Below are 22,208 nucleotides of genomic sequence, written 5' to 3'. Positions count from 1 at the left end.
ATGGAAAAATGAAATGAGAATATATCCCTTACCTGCAGTACTGCTTGGACCCCGGCTCGTATGCCTTGTTCTATGACATCCAAGTCAGCTATTTTATGGGGAATCTCCTGATAACAACCATTTTTTGTCCAGCTTGGATTTCGAACAGGACCAGAATTACCCATGATTTCCTAAAACATACAGGAGGGAATTTTTTCTTTCCAACTTCCCATAGATACGGTTTCAGTCTCACACGTTAACCCAGCTTGATGAGGCATGGCATACAGAAAGGGTGCTGCACATGTGGTTCTCCTTCCCAATAATAAAGCTGAAGGGCAGCTTGTGCAGCTCTTGAAAAAGCCTAAGGACCAGCTATTCGGAGGGGCAGCAGGAAGCTGAATTACCATATTTTTCACTCTATAGGACGCACTTTTTCCCCTCCAAAAATTAAGGGGAAGGGGCCACCAGGTGGCGCGTTGGAAGATGGCCGACAATAACATCTCCCTGACCCATACGAGGTAATTAAGGGGCTGCTATGGGAAGTATGCAGTCTTCCTACCCTCCCAGGAGACGGGGGGGCTGCCTTGCCAGTGGTGTTCACAATGCACCCCCTGATCCGAGAGATGGGGGTGCCGAACATTTGGCACGAGCCCTTGGTGAAGTCAGATCTTCCTGACGCCGATTCCAATTAGCGCGTGCTGGTTAGCTTCAGCTCGGAATTATAATTGGAAACATACGATTGGAATGAAGCTGAAGCACATACATCAAGTAATGTTCGAGAGATAAGACTGCTGATTAATGGATCTCTGTGACCGGGAGTGACGGATGGATAAGTAAATCTTCTGATGAATCACCACTAGGAGACTGTATGTTTGGAATGAAGGGGGGGGGGTGGAGGAAAAAAACCTTTTTTTTTCTTTGCGCGATGTGATATTAATAACCCTTCACCCCAGATAGAAATAAGATCGTTGCGTTTTTACTAATCACAAGCAGGAATTCAAGAACTGTGTGGGATGGATTATAACAGGAGAGAGGATTGGTGAATGGTGAGAAAGAGGAAAATTTTTATGACGCAGTTAAAAAATGGCATCTCGCCAAGACAGGCTTGCCGGAGAAAGAAGGACAGGGGGAGGAGAATCAGGATCATTCGAAAGAGAAGGAATGTTGGAACGCAAGCTTGACCTGACAGAACCTCCTGATTCATTTGATTTATTTGGCAAGCCTGAAAAAAGTAAAGGATAGACTGAAGATTTTTTTTTATTTTTATGGAAGTGTGTTATGATCTTTGGAGAGTACAAAACCCACACAGAGGATGCCTGTTTTCAATCTGCTTGTGAAAATTATCAGAGATCGCAAAGAAAGGAATATACGATAACAACAAGAAGAGAAAGAATAATAAAGGACTATCTGGATTGAACTGGATAAAGGTAAAAGGTAAAGGTACCCCTGCCCGTACGGGCCAGTCTTGACAGACTCTGGGGTTGTGCGCCCATCTCACTTAAGAGGCCAGGGGCCAGCGCTGTCCGGAGACACTTCCGGGTCACGTGGCCAGCGTGACATCGCTGCTCTGGCGAGCCAGAGCCGCACACGGAAACGCCGTTTACCTTCCCGCTGGTAAGCGGTCCCTATTTATCTACTTGCACCTGGAGGTGCTTTTGAACTGCTAGGTTGGCAGGCACTGGGACCGAGCAGCGGGAGCGCACCCCGCCGCAGGGATTCGAACCGCCGACCTTTCGATCGGCAAGTCCTAGGCGCTGAGGCTTTAACCCACAGCTAATTAAAGCAGTAATATAAGTGATGTTTGGACTCGTTCGGAGTTTTGGACTCGTGCGGAGCTTGATGTATGGGTACCCCCAACAAAATTTAAAATTTTGCTGTATAATTTGGAACTAATGTGATTTGGATAATGTGATGTGATTGGCCTGTTAATAAAAATTATTTTTTTAAAAAAACAAAAATTAAGGGGAAATGTGTGTGCGTTCTATGGAGCGAATGCAGGCTCCTTGGTTTCAGCGATAGCAACACGAAGCCTCCGAAGCACAGAGGGAGCGCTCCCTCCACGCTCCGGAGGCTTCGTGTTGCTTTCGCTGAAGCCACCTGAAGCCCCCGGAGCACAGCGGGAATTCCCGCTGCGCTCCGGGGGCTTCGGGCGGCTATCCGCAAGCCTTCAGAGCGCAGCGGGAGTTCCTGCCGCACTCTGAAGGCTTGTGGATAGCCACTTGAAGCCTGGAGAGCAAGAGGGGTCGGTGCACACCGAACCCTCTTGCTCTCTAGGCTTCGCTTCGCTGGAGAGGCACTACACAGTTTCCCCTCTCTGCGCAATGCCCCTTCAGCGAAGCGGGAGAAAAAATGGAAGGGGCTCCGTTTCTCCTGCCGCTTCGCTGAAGGGGCGTTGTGCAGAGTGGGGGAGAATTTTTTTTCCCCTGTTCTCCCCCTCTAAAACTAGGTGCATCCTATGGTCCAGTGCGTCCTATAGAGCGAAAAATACGGTATGTTCCGCCTTCCCTTCTGCTCCTCCACCAAGCAATTGGTGGAATGGAACAATGGGTACTTACCATGAATGAACCTTTCCTAGCAGAAATTTAGACACACAATTTTCTGCCTAGAGCAAGTGGGAGGGCCTGCTTAACCCATACTAGGATGGCTCATATTCTGCTTGGAAATTTTCAGCTTTTGCTTTTAAAAAATTCACAGTTCCGCATTCTCTCTGTTCATTTCTCCTCTCTCTCTTTATTTTTTTGAAGGCATGACATTCTTCATCCTTTGGAAACACTTTATTTTATTATAAGGTAGAACAACACTTCCACTAACTCTAGTTGGAGTATCTGCGTTTAATCCAAGTGTCAGCACAGCTACACTACAGATCTCTTCTAGACAAGTGGTGAGCGGCTTATGGGTAGGATATTTAGATCTGGGTTCTCATTCCTGTTTTAAAGCCTGAACTTCCTTCTCTACTAATCTTTTGACCTAGCAGTTTAGAAGGTTGGTTTCCCCCTTCTGTGGGCTTCAGGTTTTGATTACTTGCCACCTCTTTTTTCTTATGGTTGCAGAAGTCAGTTCCCACTGACGCGTGGGTTGTCTCTTTCCAGGAAGTCTTGTAACCTTTACTACTGCTATTGCTGCAATCCTTAAACTCCCATCAATCATTTTCCAGATGATGAAGAATGCCATATAAACACCACGAGAGAGAGAAAAGCCAGATTCAAGTAAATCATTATGGTGCAGCTTGATTCCCAACAAAAGGAAGAAGGTGAAAGTGCACTTAATACTGACAAAGCATTAAAAAGTAACATCTGTTTAGAAAGCCAAAACCAAAAAGTGTTTGATGGAATATCATTTGATATGTCCTAGTATATTTAACTCAAAGCAAATATGATTGACACTAGACTGTTTTAAGTCAACATCTTATTATTCGCTAATCTCTTTCCCAAAATCTGTAATGTAAGAAAATGCTGCTGTGTGGAGATATGGGAAGTACATTTGCTACTTTGTAAAAATAGAAACTGAACAACTTGAAGAAATTCTGATATGTTTACCTCCTCCCTTTCTTTTCCCTTTTCTGATGAATTATGTTCTGTAATATTTTCATCACAGTCTATACTTGATGACACAACTTCTTCTGGTTCTTTCATAAATAAAGGCTTCTCTTCTTGTTGGATCCACTCCTGATATACTTTTACCACCTTCCTCATAGCTGCTGCTTCACATATTGGCAGTAAAAATGCCTAGTAGAGGGGGGAAAGCTCATAGCATTTATCACGGAACATTAGTGCCCCCTACAACAATTCTAGCATTCATGTACTTCATCTTAAAGAATTGATTTAAAAGCTACCCAACTGGTTTTCATGTTAAAGTATTTTTTACTACCTGAATAGATATATGGACAAATATATAAAGAGAAGAAATACAGTGCACAAAAATATAAAAAGAAGAAAATATACTATTTCCATATCCATTTACCAACAGCAATAGACAGAAAATTGTACTATATAAAATGGCTAGGTCCTTTGGAAGACTTAATAGTTCAACAAAACGTCATCAAAATATCAGCTGGTGCTAACAATGCTGGTCTGCATCTATTCCAAAATTGTACAAATGGAATCCAGCTCTTGTGAAAAGTTTCTTTCAAGGCATTTCTCATTTTTTAAAGGAAGTATTATAGACAAATTTGGTTTGAACAAATACAGGACTTTTAAATGAACATCTAGAAGGGCAGCCAAGGGCAAGGAAGGAAAAACACAAAGAACAAAAACATGTGAGTTCAAGTGTATAGAACATAGAGAGTTGTAAACATGGGCTGCTACCCAGTCTGCCAACAGGCCCTTTTCGTAGAGGTTGCTAGGAATCGTAAGAGCAATGGAAGTCAGGCGAGTTTAACTGACAATTAGCAAGACCAAACTGCAGATGCTTGACACTTTCACATTAGTCTATGCCAAGCTACGTGCAAATATTTATCAGCAATATCTGAAAAACGATGATGGTGCACACATTGATATTACAGGGGAGAGCATTTCTTTAAATAAAATCAGAAGCAAACTTGTAAATAGACAAATGCCTAGTGGGTTATGACAACTACTAATTCTCTCTGGATGAGTATGATGGAGAAGTTTATGCATGTTTTTTCAGAAATAGAGGAATTATTTACCTGACGAAAGATTTCTGTAAGAAAATTAACGTTACTTCTCTTTGAAGAAAACACTTTGCGAACTATTTCAATGTCCGTTAGATGTTCTTCATCAATACTGCAAAGACTGGAGGAACTGGGTTCTCTTTCAGTTAGTGTGCTTGTGTTGGAATGAGACTGTTCTGGCTCTGCATTTCTATCAGGTCTGTCAGTACTGTCATTTTTGCTGTCTTCTCTAGATACCAGGCTAGCAGCTGCTCTCTAAAACCAGAAATGAAAATATACTTATGACAGCCTGACCTTCTAGGTTAAATGGTTCTACTGCGAGAAAGCACTGCTGAGAGGTGGTGTGGTGTACTGGCTAAAGTATGAAATAAGAAGTTTAATTTCTCCCCAAACAATAATTGCAATAGAGTATTGCAGTGTGCTCTGTGTGGAGCTGCCCTTGGGCCTGATCTGGAAGTTCCAGGGGCAGCAGAATGCAGTGGCTAGACTGCTGGCGGGGACGGACAGCCGACAGCATTAAAATATCTACACTGGCTGCCCATATGCTATCAAGCCTGTTTCAAGCCTCTTGAGTTGGTGTACAAAGTTCTCTACAACTTGAATTCAGGATACCTTAAGGAGCGCCTGAGCTCTTACATCACTGAGATCATCCAGAAGAGCACTGGTGTCAACCAGAAGTTGGACAATGGAACATTGTTCCAGTAGAGATTTGGCATGCATCCAGGATTTGACTTTCAGGGACCTCTTGAAGACTTTTTATACTGATAGGCCTATGAAGCTGTTTACAGTTTTCTTGAGTCGCCAGTCTTCTTAGTGATGGTTATGTACTGCTTCTAACAGCTTAACAAATATTTTTATATTGCTGTACACACCCCTGATGTTTGAGAGTGTGTTATATTATTGTTTGTACAAAGGAATAAATAAATAAACTGTACTGCAATGACTAAAGTGTAGGAGGCATGATTTGAAATCAAGTGTGAATACACGAGGGATGTGTGTGCTTAAATCAAAGCCAGAATCTATTCAGCCACAAAGCTGACCAAATGACCTTAGACTTATCATGCTTGGTTTAGTCTACCTCACATGGTTGTGAGGAGAACCAAGAGCTCCTTCAAAGGAGAGTGGGATAAATGTGAAATAAGTAAAATAGTAGGATCTGTCTCATCCCTATTCAGTCCCACCCAAATCACCTTTTTGGCTCTACCTGAATATTCTTTGGCACAGTTTCACCCTCCATTCCAGGAATCTGAGGTCCTGCGTGAGGTTTTGGCTCAAGCCAGAAAGACACCAACCATCGGATGACAATAACCCGGGCCTTAAGGAAGGGTTCCTTTGTGCAATATATTGCTTCATTGGTTTCAGCATCTTTCTTTATCATTACATAATGTGGCTTTGGTCTCGTCTGCGGTATCTCTATAGAGAAGAAAACAATTTCTAAATAATAAGGGGATAGAAAGCATCCAATCAAAGCCAATATACCCATTTCAGATTTCTGGGTACATAAAAAAAAGTGATGATGAAGGAATTTTAATTAAAAAGTAGTTAGCCACTATACAACTAGATAGGAGTTACACCAGGCATTACTAAGATGTAATACATTTTGCGATGAAACCCATCCAAACAAATCAATTCTCTCTCTCTCGCTATATATATATCTATATGAGAGAGAGAAAGATATTACATGGAGTTTGCCTCAAAAGTTTGAAACAGTACATAAAAGTTACAGAAATTTAATTGTACAAGAGCAAATAATTTCAAATGCCATGCTTCCACCCCCCCCCCACTAATATAAAGTATGGCTATAAATGTTTCACATTAATTTCAAACAGTATTATTAAACACTATATTATTAAAGAGTGAGACTTTAAACAGTTAGGAAAATATAGCAAAGCAAACTAAAGCTGAAACTCTTTATGCACACTTACTTAGAAATAATCTGTTGAAATCAAGAGAATTTACTTCCAAGTAAATGTGCTGAGGTTCAGGGCCTAATATAGCAGGCTTAAATTTCCTCAGGATTAAACTCATTTTATTAGAATGTAGTCATATGTATGTGCTAAGATGTTGCTGAATATTGATCAACTTGCCACAAGAGGGCCACCACTTAGGAAAGCAGCTGCGTACATGATTAACAGTCTAGGTACTTCTGGGATCTCTAGCATAGTCCAGTGTAATAAAGCTGGGTAGTGGAGTAGATATGGATTCTATCACTTTCTACCTTGTACAAAGAAAACCACAATTACAAATACTACGCAGACAAAGAAGAGTTTACCCAAAGACAGGCAAAAATGGCTAAGTTTAAGAATTATTGTTCTAAACACGAGAGACAACTTTAGCACCAGCATTACTGAAATCAAGGGTTGCACCTGATGAAGTATTCCTGTTTGTGTGAGAACTTCTGCTTTTGTAACGAATTTCCAATCCCTCTCGTACCCCAGTATACTCCCCAAATCTGTTCTGGTTTCTCTGCAACCCTCAGCAGATGTGCAGGGTAACATGCAGGCACATGAGAAAAGGAAGGGGCAGAAATGGGATAACTTTGCTGGATACAACCCAAAGTTTACTGCAGTCTACAACAAAGTGGGCCAGATTAAGATGAATAATTGTACTAGCAGGAGCCAGAGCAACAAGTCCTATTAGCACAAAGGGGCTTTCGACCTCTCCTTCATCCGCATTCCACCCACTCCCCCAAAAAATTGGCTTTGAGGGTCCAGGACAAAATCCACAACAGCGTACAGGAGGAGGAGAGGGGAGACTGTTCCATCTGGCAAGCAGAGATGCTTGTGCTAATGGAACAATCATAATATTGCAGCATTGAATTCCTCTCAATGCAAAGAAAGTGACATTTGTATTCAAAAGATGCTTAAGAATGGGTCACTAAACCAGCTAAAGTTTTTCCATTCAAATCCTAGTAAGAATACAGATACAGGATGGTAGAGCTGCTAGTTTAGGTATAGGCAAAGCTAGGCATAGGCTTTCTGCAACGTTACCATTATGTAAGACCTGATCCTACAGAAGAAGAGCACAGAAGTACTGTGCCCCTGTGTCATACATCATATTACAAATGGTGAAGGCTTCTAAGAGATACTGAAATAATGCTTACCAAGTACAGGGTTATACAAGCTGCTCTCCTTACACATGTTTGGGAAAATATAAGGCAAGTAGTATTTCTTAAAATGTGAAAATAAGAATGAAAATCCCTTTTCTTGGTTTTCTTTGTTCTTCCATTCCAGGCTTTTGACCTACAAAAATGAATTTTAGATTATTTTACAGGTATTCTGGAGGCAAAAAGAGTGTAGCAGTACATCCCAATGTAACAGGTATGTGGAATCAATATTATTTATATTCAACTACCCGTTCTCCATCAGTTTCTCTCTCTGCATGTTAATGTGCTCCTATTTAAAACTGTGCAGAAATAGTGCAGTAATTATAATTTCATTTTTGCCCAGCTTCCAGATCCTTCACTGTACAAGATTTTAGCATGTGTCTCTTGATATGACTGAGTTGCATGCAAGATGGAACAGAGGAATTGATACTCTGCTGCCACTACATTTTTTCTGAAACAGAAGAGAGGAGCCAAGGGAGAAACAGCTAGGAGGAGACAAGGGAAGCAGCCTATACACTCACCTTCCTTTTTATTACCTGCTGCAAGGACGAAAACATGAACTGAAAAGACATAGAAAACTGCACTGTACTCTCATATCTACCCTTCAATACTGGAGAGTAAATAAGGAAAAAAGGAGGAGACAGCAAAGCTTGCTTTGTGCCAGATTCACCCATAGAAACTATGAGGAAGACACTGGGAGAGACATTTATGTGCATTAGAATACTCTAACAGGGAAGTAAGGATCATTAGTTCTTGAAGTGTTTTAAGTTAATATAACAATATATCCACTGTAAGTGGTTCTGAGACATTAAGGTAAACATAATAAGTTGGATCCAAAGTTGCAAAGAACAGAAATGTGCAAAATGGATGCTCACACAGGATGGAAGGAAAATTTTAAATTATTCCCTTTCCCCCCTGTAACTCCCTAAGAACCAACTCCCTAGAACAGTGTGGGATGTGATCTGGGGATGCAGAAGAGATGAGGAATCAGCAAATACTACTACTACTACTACTACTACTACTACTAATAAAATCCTCCCCTGACTTCCACCAGTTGAAAAATCTAGTTGGCAGAACAGGCGCCTCTGGTGGATCCAACCCTTTTGGGGGATGGAAAGAGCTCTTCTGTTCTCAGAACAGCAGCTCCAAACTTATACATATACTAAACTTAAAGCATCCCCGCCCCCCGCGATTAGGCTGTTAAAATGGCATTAAACAGATGACCATTATTCAGCAAGAGAAAGAAATTGGAATGGAGTGGATCTCTTGCAGTCGACAATAATAAAATTACATATTAGTTAGAAAAACAGTTCTTCAAGTAAATGCAGGCAACACAACATACCTGAATTACTATGTATTTCAAAAGTGCTTCTAAAAAATAGCTTGTTAGATCGTCCTGTCCTTTATCTCCTGATTGTGGGGGGACAAGTGGAGTGATTTCTTCTACAGTCACTTGTGCTGCTCAAATAATAAATATTCAGGTTGTTAGGTTGGGTATGTTACAGTGTATACTGTGCATGCCTTAAATTCAAATAAATAAAATGAATACATTATGAAAGCTAATGCATGATTGTTCTCAGTTCATAAGCACATAGCTTCCTTTGTTTAAAGCAGGGAGCATTCTATCAGTGAACACAAAACTACGCATAGAAGAACAATAAAGGAATACCGTTTCTATCTTAAGGAACTATTTTAACACTGTGCTCAACTATGAATCAACCAACCTTCTGGGATAGGAATGAATTGCAACATAACATCCATTATGTAGATATGTGCATGTCACTTCTAGCAATTCCCCCAAAGCTCCAGGCATTGAGTTACTTCTGATTCAGGTAGAAATAACTTGAAAAACCAGGAGTCCAGCAAGGGCTGGATCATCAAAAAGGACGTGCTCCCTCCTTCTACCCAATGGCTAACACACTGCAGTTTGGGGACACACAAGGCAGCAGGTGGAAAAGAGGATCCACTAAGTTCAATGGTAATTCCTTCCAAGGGTGCAGAATCACAAGTGAAAGATTGCAATATGCTCTCCATCTCAGTCACTAAACTCAATTTCAAACTCAGAAGGCCTTACTTCTGGGTAAATATGCTTAGGACTGCATTACTAATGACAAGGGTAGTGGGGTGTGTGTAAGGAAAGGATAGTAGTTCTGGTGGGGGACACATCATGCTCCTTCTGGGGTATTGTGTACAACTTCGGTCCCCACTCCCCACTCAGCTTTCACCTGTGGCTCCTAGAAGCTGTCAGCATGTGACAGTGGCCACACCCCGGGAACGGCTTTGACTGGCTGGTTAAACCAGGTGAGGGTAGCTGATGGGTCTCAAACCCTCGGTGAGCTAGGGACTTCCCCTGCGTGCGAAGACAGCCTCCGGCGGATTGAACAACGGTCAAGAAGGCATTTTCTGCACATGCTGTAGAGGGAAGTGAGGGGCAGATGGGGCTCATCGACTTGGGAAGGTAGCCCATCCAGGAGAAGGAAAGCTCTGATCCTAAACCTCCACTGATTGTGCGACATCTTCAGGAGAAGTAAAGGCGAAGGAGCAAACCCTACACAAATCTGGAATGGAGTCCCTAAGATGCTTGGATGGTGCCTTTTACACCTCCTTCTGGCAACTCCTGCAGCCAAGCTGGTGTCAAAGTATTGCTCTGCTTTCCTTTGGGCCACACCAGCGAGGCCAAAGGCTTGTTGTCTGGGCAGCCCAGGACGTCCATACACCCCGGGGGGGGGGGGTCACTTCTGTGCTGCTAACACAGTGGTTTGATTTCACCCCGGAGGCATACTCTACTGTCTTTTGAGACAGTCAGGTGCCAACAACTAATCACAAATATACTGTATGCATATGACCATTACATACTTACTTTCTTGAACACTGAGCACAGGATTAATGAGATTATCTAGTGTTCGAGGCCCGTGTTCAGACTGCGGTGATGGAAATCCAGGAATTAAACAAGAAAACATACATAGCTGTTCTTTACTACAATTATTTTGAAGTGCTTGCAACCACAAGAGGAAGAGACGTACACCTTCACGACGAATCTTGAAGAACAAGGTGATAAAAGGTTTTAATTTCACATTTACAGGCTAAATTTACAATTTCAACAGTTACCTGAACTCAGTGCTGATACAACTCTTAGATTAATCCAATTACAATCAATGAGACACCTTTAAATAGCTTTCTAAAGATTTGGCCCAACATTAGAAATACTATTTACCTCCCTCCCCTTCTTCGACGAAGAAAAAACAAGAAGGTTATCAGTCATACCTTTAAAGAATTCCCTGTGTGAAGTAATTTCTTTAAAATTAATCCTGAAAAGAAAAAGCACACATTCAGTATTTGTTGTTTCATTGCCATTTTAATGTGTGAGAGCCCTCGGTCGGACTTAATAAAGTCTTCATAACAAGTCCTTGGCAAACTCTTGATTATTCTTGGTGAGCCTTCAAGCCCTCTGACAACAAGCTTAATGCCAGAAGTGAGAAAAGTCCACCTTCTCTATCGATTTAATAAAACTGGACCTATACTTTTCTCCATGCAAACAATAAAATAATTCCAATTATCACATTCAGCAAAAGTAATAGTTTGCCATCAAAAAATTAAAAAAGACACTGCAGCGTTGGATGGATTCTGTGGGAGTACGAAACATGCATAATTCATGTTGTTTATAATTTAAAGTATATGTATGTTAATTATATTTTAATTTCAATTCCAATCATGAATTTCCCATCAATTAATGAATTCATTGTGCCTTTGTAACACGCTATGCAGAGGCATTAAACATGACTAATATATGCAGCATTTGCCAGCAATTTTACATACTAATGTGTGCATGAGTTGGCAAAGTAGCAAATGCATGGAATTTTCCTTAACTTATCTTAATCAGTGACAAAACAAAAGAAACATTTTGAATTGGGTACGCTAAGCCCCAGATGGCCAACTTCTGTATTGCGGCTCTGTTTCTCATGTGGATCAGATGTGCATTTTGCCCCACAAACTAGGCCCTCCCCGCCCACCCAAATGTCCACATTTCTGTTGCAGTCATGGAGGATAAGCCCTCAGGCACAGTGCAGCATTAGATATAAAATCCAAAATGAGATGTTTTACATCACTAATTTTACAAGAGATGTAAGATATCTCTAATTCTTGGAACATGCAAATATTTCTTCCCCCTACAACTGAAACACAGTGATCAAACTTTTTAAATCAGACCCTAATTAAAGTTTATCAGAATGCCAGGGGCTGGGTAATTTTACTTTGAGGTCTGGTCTAGCTCCCAGGCCATCAATTCAGCCACTCCTCTTTCAGTCCATGACATTAATATTTTTCTCTCCAAGAGCACTAATTAGACGTGACAGCAGATAACACTGTATAAAGCAATGTTAGAATTTGTTTGATGCTTGAGAATACTGATTACATTAATAAAAATGATAGTGCCATTACCATATTACCAATACATACCAATACTGTGAAACTGCCATCTTTGATGAATTCTTTCTGGAAGAAGTTGTAAAATTTTCTACAAAAGTAGAAGTCAATAAATACGTAGAACAATCATTAGGGCACAATGGCTGCTATCAGGTATCATTTACTTATTTAAAAAAATGCTTATTTAGCTTCATTGAAATAAAACATCTATGAGGATTACAAAATAAAAACAAAATATTAAAATTATCAATAAAAGACTGTTAGAAACAGGTATTTTAAAAGTTTCAAAGATAATAAACTTCTGAAGACCACCATCACTAGAAGTGAAAACAAAATAATCTACTGTGACAAGAAGGGTTAAAGTAGTGTTTAAAATATAATGATTTTTTAAAATTATTTTTATTAAGTTTTCATTTTTTCCCAATATTACATCATAACAAATAACATACTTCATAATTCCAAAATTTCCCCATTCCCCCTGGACTTCCCTCAGCCCCCTTCTCTGGTTTATTTCAAAATAATATTATTTCCTGCCTATTTCCTTTTTGCTCCTTTTTTATATTTTAACTTATAATTTGTGTAAATTTTGGTAATTGTAAATGATTACTCAAAACCTACTAGTGAGTCCAATTCTTTGCAGTGATTCTGTAAATAAGCCAAAAATGGTTCCCAGTCTTCCTTAAAGGATTTTTTTGTCCTTATTTCGAAGAGTGAACAAAGTGTTTAAAATACAGTGAATTTAAAGCTATTTATTTATAATGTATAATTTATAATTTAAACAAACAAATAAATAACTAACTAGTTTGCATAATCTTATGTTATGTCATTTAACACATTTATGTACTGTCTTAAAGTAACTGAAGGTGGCCCTGGTTTTCATTACAGGACTTTAATTACAGGACCTCAGGGGCTTTCAGATCAGTTATTCACAAGTTTTCCAACTACTTTTTCCATTTCAGAATTTTTTTTTCCTTGTTGGCATTAGACATTCACTTCAGGTGCTAACAAATTCAAGCAAGAACAATGTTGCCATAAAAGAAACGTGCTTTGGAATTACAAAAAAGCTGCACTGTAATTTCTTATCCCCAGCCAACAAGCGTCTGTATGGGATATTCTAATGTCACCTGAGAAGTGGAGACAAATTGGCACTTCAGATTACTATTGACTCAATTTTCTTTTGTGAAATGATCAAAGCTGACACAGCTTCATTGGTTTAAAAATCCTTAGCTGATGTTTATATCAAACATCAAATTTGGAAGTTCCAGCTATGCAGACCAAGCTGCAAGCAAGGGAGGAAGCTCTACATGCGCCTTTTTCAATTGTTTGAAGTCTGAACAATTGGCAATCATGACTAAAATTCAAAGAACAGAAGAATTTGGGATTCCTCCTCCCAACCCTAGTTTTAAGTACCCATACACTGCATGGCATTTAAGACTCTGAACTAGCAGCTGTTTATAATATGACATAGAATTATATCAAATGTATCACTTCCTTGAAATTAGCTGAAATCAGTTATCAAGGATTTATTATTGTGTATACCCCAGTCTGGATGAATTGATCTTTGTTTGGGACAGATGAGTTATATAATTCTAAACTGAATTTGGTAGATTTTCTTTAGAAAAGTGGGAGGAAGAGAAATTTTTAATAAATGTCAGTTTGGTGTATGTGTTAAGGGGTATGTAACATGAAACCTAGGGACGCAGGTGGCGCTGTGGGTTAAAGCCTCAGCGCCTAGGACTTGCCGATCGAAAGGTCGGCGGTTCGAATCCCTGCGGCGGGGTGCGCTCCCGCTGCTCGGTCCCAGCGCCTGCCAACCTAGCAGTTCGAAAGCACCTCCGGGTGCAAGTAGATAAATAGGGACCGCTTACCAGCGGGAAGGTAAACGGCGTTTCCGTGTGCGGCTCTGGCTCGCCAGAGCAGCGATGTCACGCTGGCCACGTGACCCGGAAGTGTCTCCGGTCAGCGCTGGCCCCTGGCCTCTTAAGTGAGATGGGCGCACAACCCCAGAGTCTGTCAAGACTGGCCCGTACGGGCAGGGGTACCTTTACCTTTACCTTTAACATGAAACCTAATCAAAAGTCCTTCTGGATACTTAACAACAGTTTTCTGGTTTACAGTCAATGAAAACCACCCCCAAAGTCTCCTGCCTTCTGCCATTTGACTGAGTCCTACTTGTAGTTGGGACAGCTCATTCAGTAGAGCATAAAACTCTTAATCTCAGGGTTGTGGGTTTGAGCCCCACGTTGAACAAAAAATTACTGCATCGCAGGGGGTGGAGTAGATGACCCTTATGAACCCACCTATGGAATTCTATGATTTTACTACTACTAAAAAATAAAAAAACCCAACAGGTAATTAAAAGGTGCGCTCCCGCTGCTCGGTCCCAGCGCCTGCCAACCTAGCAGTTCGAAAGCACCTCCAGGTGCAAGTAGATAAATAGGGACCGCTTACCAGCAGGAAGGTAAACGGTGTTTCCGTGTGCGGCTCTGGCTCGCCAGAGCAGCGATGTCACGCTGGCCATGTGACCCGGAAGTGTCTCCGGACAGCGCTGGCCCCTGGCCTCTTGAGTGAGATGGGCGCACAACCCCAGAGTCTGTCAAGACTGGCCCGTACGGGCAGGGGTACCTTTACCTTTAATTAAAATCCACAAATGGATTTTATGAAATCGTTAAAGCAGGGATGAAGAGCCCATGTAGTGTTGCTGCACTACAATTCATTATCCCTGACTACTGGCCATATTGACAAGGAGTGCTAAGAGTCCAGCTAACTATCCCTTCATCAGAGACTAATTCTTGACTTTCCAGCTTAACTTTTACACGCTACCACTTGCGTTACAAGAACATGTATAAAAAATGTGATCAGAATAAAAGACCTAGACAACAATAGAATTTCTACATTGGAAGAATCTTACCTCAAAAATAAAAAGTATTGCATCTAGTTCTTCTCTCTGTGACTTGTGACCTAAATTCAAAAACAGGATTGTTTTCAACAACTAAAGATAGTGAAAATAACTACAGTTCTGTAATAATAAACTATTACCATTTTGAAATTTATGTTATTTTACCCAGCTGCCTAATAGGGAGAAATTTATCATATTTATAATCCGTCATTCAACCCACAGGCACAGGGTGGGCGGGTACACAAATATGTCATTAAAATTCAACACAAATACAAAATCATAAAACAAATTATTTTTACCATAAAACAGTTACGCAGAAAAATATATAATTGAAATCAGCCATCTCCAGAGTCTTGAATGCAGAAATACATTTTCATGACATATAAAAATAGATAACATGAGAGATGCCCATATATCCAGTGGAGGGAGTTCCAGAGGGTCATAAGGAGAAGGCACTCCTCCACAGCATCACACAACAAACTACTGTTGATGGAACTACAAACAGAGCCTGTCCTTCACACCTTAAGGCACAGGTTAGCAGGAGATGTACACTTTCAAATGCTGGGGTCCCAAGCTGTTAAGGACTTTATAGGCCAGACTCAACTCTCTAAATCAGCTAGGGAGAGACACATGGTTTCACTTTGTGGCACCAGTAAGTAACCTGATAACTGCATTCTGCACCAGCTACAGTTTGTGGACTGTCTTCAAGGGCAGTCCCATGAAGAATGCACTGCAGCAGCCTAAACGATGAATCACCGAAACATCTAATAATATAGCTTGGTGTTCTGGGTTTTCCAAAATTTTGAACAGGGGAAATTTCCCAAGGCAAATTTAGATAATTTGCATTGTAAATATTCCTGATGCCCAAGAGAAGGGGCAGCCAATATGTTGTCCTCTATCCGACCACCATCATTCCTGACCACTGGCCGGGGCTGCAGCATCTAGAAGATATCACATTGGCTACTCCTGCTCTAGAGAGTGATATAGTTTAGCATGTTTATTTTACTTCTTTTTAGTAAACCAAGTTAAAAACTTTGAACTTATCAGACCCAGCAGACTGCAGAAGAAAATGAAGCACTGGCTGATAATGCTAATGACATGTATGCAAAATGCAAAAATTAAAATCAAAGTCAAACATTTTAATAAAAATTCTTACCTTTCTGTTTAAGACTAATTTCAATAGTCACAAAATTTTCAAAAAAGATGTAATATATATGTGAAAAATGTAGGTCGAAAAACTGCTTAAGATCGATAGATTCTGCATTCTCTGCAAAACAAACAAAATATAATTTCATTATTACCCAGCACTACAAAACACTTAACACTCCTGAATAACAATAGAAAAATCAGTTAATAATTACATGACAAAACATGAGTAACCAGTTCTATAACCTTCTATACCCCCTTATATTTTTACAGAGATAGTTTAGGGGTTTTATGTCACAGCTGCAGCTAGGCCAAATTAACTGAGAAAAGGAGACATATTTGGGGAAAATAATTTGTTTTTTAAAACTCACTATATGAACTATTTACCGTAATCACATTTTAATCTCTGCCACGCCCACCAAATATAAATGCCCCTTGAGTAATTTCTTGATAATCCAAAGACAATCTCTTTAATTGATGGTCTATCCCTCACTCTCTCAAATTCTATTATTGGTACCTGCAGTGGTACCAATTTCTTAAGGAGGACTCCAAATGTTCATAGCTTAAGGCCGCACTCCTACACACTGGTGGAGAACTGGATCCACTCCGTCATGTGGAAGAATACATAGTTTTTCCTTAGAAGTTCTAAGTATGGTCCCAATTTTTCCTTTGGAGTCCACCTTGACTTCAAGCTGGTCATGCAAAGGAAGGCAGGAAGTAAATCACAGTGTCCAGAGTGTCCCAGTAATAACCTTAGCAACAGATACCAGACACTGCGAAAAGTACCATTTTTAAATGCTGCCGAAGGGACCTCCAAAATAAACCCATGCCACACAGCAAGTGGTGATGGAAGGAGAAATTGAAGTAGGAAGTGCCATGGTCAGATGGAAATCTACAAAAATTGTGATTTAAACACAGAGTGGCAGAAGAGATTGATAGGTGGCAGCAGATACCATTACCCAAGTGGATGTGGTCTAAAGAAAATGGCCTTGCAAGTTATTTGGAGAGACTGGAGTGTATAATTAAGCCCACAGGCCAAAGATTCCCCACTGCTGCTATGTACACTTACCTAAAAGTAACTCCCCATTTAACTCAATTGGATTTACTTCTCAGAAGACAGGCACAGAGTTTAATATGCAATTATTTCCTACATCAATACATAGCAAAACACTTAACTGTCACCTTTAGAGAATTCTCTAATCTGGATTCTCTGTTTACCCATGCTATGTATATTTGCCCAATATAAATGCCATGTAGAAGTTCATCAGTGAAGAAGGGGGTAGCTTTTGCAGTGCAATGCAAGAGCATAATTCTAGGAACGATATATTCACATAATGAAAAGATATACAGAAGGAGATCAAATTAAGAGAATGTAACAAACAAAATGTGAATTACTGACGATATTTTAATGATCTTTTAACAAGTCGGAAAAAGCCATTATTAACAACATGTTGTGGTGCGCATAACACATCACTGCACAAATGATGTTATAGGTTTCAACAACAAAAAAATCCTCCCTCCAATTCAATGCCTATTCAAAAGCAGCAAATCTTGAGGGCTATTTCAGTGATTATTATTTTTTTTGCAAGTTTGCAGGGAGGGGTTTACTGGGGAGTAGCAGTACTCCTCCTGGTTGCCATCAAGAGGAATTTCACCACCAAAACCGACAGCTACATCAAAACAAAATTCAACAGAAAAAGAAATGCTGCTGCTAAGTGAAACTAGTGAAAAATGTCTCCCTCTTTCCAGTTCTGCACTGAAAATTCTCAGGTCTTATCTTCCTGCTGCAGAACCTTGACTGCTCACCGCAAGCCATTCCTATGAGTTGGAGGACCCTCCAGAATAGCATGGGATGTACTGTATTTTTCGCTCTATAACACACACCCGACCATAACACGCACGTAGTTTTTAAACGAGGAAAATCAATAGGCATGCCACCCATAGGCATTCCCTCCATAACACGCACAAACATTTCCCCTTACTTTCTAGGAGGAAAAAGGTGAGTGTTATGGTGCAAAAAATATGGTAGCTTCTGGGGGTGCAGACGGGGTGGAAAAAAATCTGCACAAGCAGAAGTGCCTTCAACTCAAACAAGGGCTTAAAGCACTGTCCTGATTTTGTCAACTATGACAGCAATTTCCCAAAGATGACATAGCAACTATGATATATGGAACCCTATGCACATCCATAGGTCCTATTGAAAGTTTGAGAGATCGTAAAAACTATAACCACTTTCAAAAATACACATTCAGAAGGTGACAAACCAGACTGGATCTCCTAAATGCACTTCTTTGTGTAAATGTGGGCACCTGTAACTATCTTCAGTCAGGCATACGGTACTTTCATGAACTGCACACACTTTTTAACTTTAAGCTAGACCTTCTGTTTGAATTCCTCTTCAAATCAATCAGAAAAAGCAAACACTTAGGCAGTAGCCCAGTTTCAGTAATTTGTAGCTAAGGATAAAACTACGTGAAACCATTTATTTACACTAGGGAAGTTATGGGGGAGCTGGATTTCAAAAAACAGGTGAACGGAAGGTTGCTATAGATTCCCCTGCAATTTGCCTCCCCACAGTCTGTGCACCCCCCCCCCACCATACCAATTCCCCACAGTTCATAGAAAGTTTGGAAGCAAATAATACATTTATTCTTGTGCTGTCTTTGGATAATATAAAAAGTTCAATTCTAACACTCATACAAAGAATATTAAAATTAGCATGTTAAAGCCTTGGTAATATCACAAGGCAGAATTGATTTTTCTAATTTAGTGTTATTGTGCCACAAACTTTCATGGACTAGAACTCACTCATCAGATGAATGAAACATTGCTGTCATTTTGCAAAGATAGATGTAATGTGTGCATGAACACAAGAAGACAGAAGAAAATGTTAACTTTAGGCCCAAAGGCAATGAGATGCAAGCATGACAGATCTCTGCAAAGCTCAAAAGTATGTAAGGTTAAGTAGTGACTTAACAGCAGCAATCAGCATTGCTATGAATACTGTGTTATGTTAAATTATCTATATATAGCAAGAGAGAAGTCCCTGGCCTCTAGCATGCAAGGACCAAGAATGGGTGGTAGAATTAGTACATAAATTGGACATGAGTCATATTTGACAAGATTCTATAGACCTTGACCTGGCATAACTCTAAGGAGACTTTCTGTTAAAACGTTGATCTTTACTTGGTCACTGCACTTTGGCTATAACGTCATTGCTGTACTCAATAGAGTCTACTCTACTGCAATAGAGCTTTAAGCCAATTCTTGATATATTTCTGTAGCACAGAATAGCAATTACTAACCACTGCCCTCAGGAGGCCTTAGTTCCTTGCAGCCAAAGTTTAAGTGGCCCCTGAAGACTTGTTTATTTGGCCACGTTTGTTGTTACTGTGTTTTGTTGGTCCTCTGCATTTGATTTTATCTCATGTTGTTTTCATGTCTTGTTGATCAGCTGCTTTCTTTTGAGCGTTTTTCACAGTGAGCTGCCTTGTGAGGGCTCACCCAAAGATAGCATGGCAGAAATTTATTTAAAACAGTTTGGCTAAGAAAAATGGATTGTCAGGAAGTGATTTCAAGCAACCTAAACAATAGAAAGGATAGGCCCAACCTTCAGAGTTGGAGGGTTATTGCATTAGGGAGCTGTTTGCGAGATCAGACACCGTACTTGGCAGGAGCTTTTGTTTATGCTAACATTCGGGAGGCATATGTAGATATTAATAACTGTTCCTTTATTGTTGCCATGCAATGTGAGGCAGACTTCTGCCTAGATTCCAATACAACCTCCAGTTTAGCAGCCTCATACGGACTTGATGATGATGATTAAAACCACTGTGCCAAATGCCAAGTAGCACAATAAAGAAGGAAAAACTTTGGTATTTGATTAAATCAATTTTTAGGGGGTGTGCAGACATTTAGACTTTTTCCCAAAACAAACACCTCAACGTTTAATGCCTAGCTCATACATACTTTGTTGTAGTCCTGTCATGTGCAATTGGACTGATCTAGGTTCTCCTATAGCTATGGATTATCAATAGATTGATAAATACCGTACCTGAAGGACCATCTCTCTCCATATGGACCTGCTCAGACCCTGAGATCATCCTTTGAGGCATGTTTGTGTGTGCCTCTTCCACAAGAGGCTCAGAGAGTGGAAACACGAGAATGGGCCTCTTCTGCAGCGGCTCCCGTTTGTGGAATGCTCTGCCCAGGGAGGTTTGGCTGACACCTTCATTATACACCTTTAGGTGTCAGGCGAAAATGTGCCTCTTTAACCAGGCCTTGGGCTGATTGACATCTAATGCCCTTTTAAATGTGTTGTGGGAGGGGGGATTATTGGGTTGCCTTTATTTTATTTTTATTGCTTATTTCGTGTTTTTTATACTGTAATTTTATGTTTTGAACCACCCTGAGATCTATGGGTGTATGGGCAGTATACAAATTTAATGAACAACAAACAAACAAACAAACAAACAAACAGCACTCCAGGGTTTCAGACTGGGATATTTTCCAGTCCTACCTGGAGATGGTAGAAGTTGAACCTGGGCCCTCCTGCATACAAAAGATGTGCTATGGCTCTTTCCTGCTCGTTTTTTGTGTGAATATCACTGTGCATTATGGGCCCTCTCCTTCAGCCTATTCTCTTACCTGCTCGTTTTTCTAACACCAATGGCACTTTTTAAAAAAAATGTTGGGGTAAGTGACACAAGATAAGCATGAGTGACACACACACACACACACACACACAGAGAGAGAGAGAGAGAGAGAGAGAGAGAGAGAGAAACCATCCCTTGACATGGCATTTTACATAACAAAAGACATAGGGTTGTAGCCAGCAGCATTATTCAGCTGATGGTAGGCTTCTGTCAGTGTAAGGAAGAGGAAAACAATTTTCAGCTATTCTTCCTCTCCCTGAAGCCCCCCCCCCCCCCCCCCGGCAAAAAAAAAAAAAAAAGATCCGCTCTGGATGGTCCTGGGAAGTAAAGGGGAAGGGAGAATCACTAACAGTTTGCAGGGTCAGGGGCTGCAAGGCAGAGTGGGAATATCCAAAAATTGCTTTCATCTCCATTCTGGTGATGGAAGCCTTACCATCAGCTATACTACCCATTTAATACAACCCATTGCTCTCTCCTAGCACCGCACCAAACTGAATACTTGTAAACAGCTTTTCACAACAATGCTATTTTAATCAGTTGGCCGGGTGTGCGTGGGTGGTGGTGGTGGTGGTATTACAGCATTTAAACATCTGGACAAACCTAAAGCACTCATTTAGATAAATGCTAAAAATCTAATTTGTGCATAAAAAAGGTAAAGGTAAAGGACCCCTGACAGTCGCAAACGGCTCTGCGGTTGCGGCGCTCATTTCACTTTACTGGCTGAGGGAGCCAGCCTTTGTCCGCAGACAGTTTTTCCGGGTCATGTGGCCAGCATGACTAAGCCGCTCCTGGCAAAACCAGAGCAGGGAACGGAAATGCCATTTACCTTCCCGCCGAAGCGGTACCTATTTATCTACTTGCACTGGTGGGCTTTTGAACTGCTAGGTTAGCAGGAGCTGGGACAGAGCAATGGGAGCTTACCCTGTTGCGGGGATTCGAACTGCCGACCTTCTGATCGGCAAGCCCTAGGCTCAGTGGTTTAGACCTCAGTGCCACCCGCATCCCAATTTGTGCATATAATTATTATTATTAATTTATACAGCACCATGAATATGCATGGCACCTCACAGAGTAACACCACGAAGACAGATCTTTTACAATATAGAATTCAAGATAAGGGAGGCAACAGGGGGAAGGAATGAAAATTAAGACAATGGTAAGCAAAGAACGTAAGTTCTTCCATTTGCTATATGGAGCAGAATACTGTGATGACATCCATTATAGAAACCTGGATAATGCATGTATATATAGGTATATTTATCCTCAAGCATATGTGGCTTTATTGCTCATTTCATTGACATGGGTAAAACAGAAGTAAACAACTTGGTGAAAGCAATCAGCAAACAACCTTAATGCATAATTTTAAGCATT

At 40.6% G+C, this 22,208-nt stretch overlaps 1 protein-coding gene across 10 annotated transcripts in view; it reads right to left on the bottom strand.

The window, feature by feature from the left end:
* Nucleotides 1-22,208, bottom strand: part of RALGAPA1 (Ral GTPase activating protein catalytic subunit alpha 1) — a 129,005-nt gene that overhangs the window by 97,976 nt on the left and 8,821 nt on the right. For all 10 annotated transcript variants that reach the window (XM_079954057.1, XM_079954060.1, XM_079954062.1 and 7 more), the window contains exons 2-12: nt 16,193-16,303; nt 15,049-15,098; nt 12,171-12,228; nt 10,980-11,023; nt 10,576-10,753; nt 9,058-9,173; nt 7,713-7,851; nt 5,814-6,022; nt 4,625-4,864; nt 3,516-3,704; nt 33-170 (exon numbers count right to left, since the gene is read on the bottom strand). In XM_079954057.1, the coding sequence (XP_079810183.1) occupies nt 33-170; nt 3,516-3,704; nt 4,625-4,864; nt 5,814-6,022; nt 7,713-7,851; nt 9,058-9,173; nt 10,576-10,753; nt 10,980-11,023; nt 12,171-12,228; nt 15,049-15,098; nt 16,193-16,303 (1,472 nt within the window). The remainder of the gene's footprint in view (nt 1-32; nt 171-3,515; nt 3,705-4,624; nt 4,865-5,813; nt 6,023-7,712; nt 7,852-9,057; nt 9,174-10,575; nt 10,754-10,979; nt 11,024-12,170; nt 12,229-15,048; nt 15,099-16,192; nt 16,304-22,208) is intronic.

Source organism: Podarcis cretensis (genome assembly GCF_951804945.1).
Source record: "Podarcis cretensis genome assembly, chromosome: 1".
Taxonomy (NCBI): Eukaryota; Metazoa; Chordata; class Lepidosauria; order Squamata; family Lacertidae; genus Podarcis; species Podarcis cretensis.
Note: the sequence above shows the minus strand (reverse complement) of the source record. Positions and strands in the feature narration are given on the sequence as shown.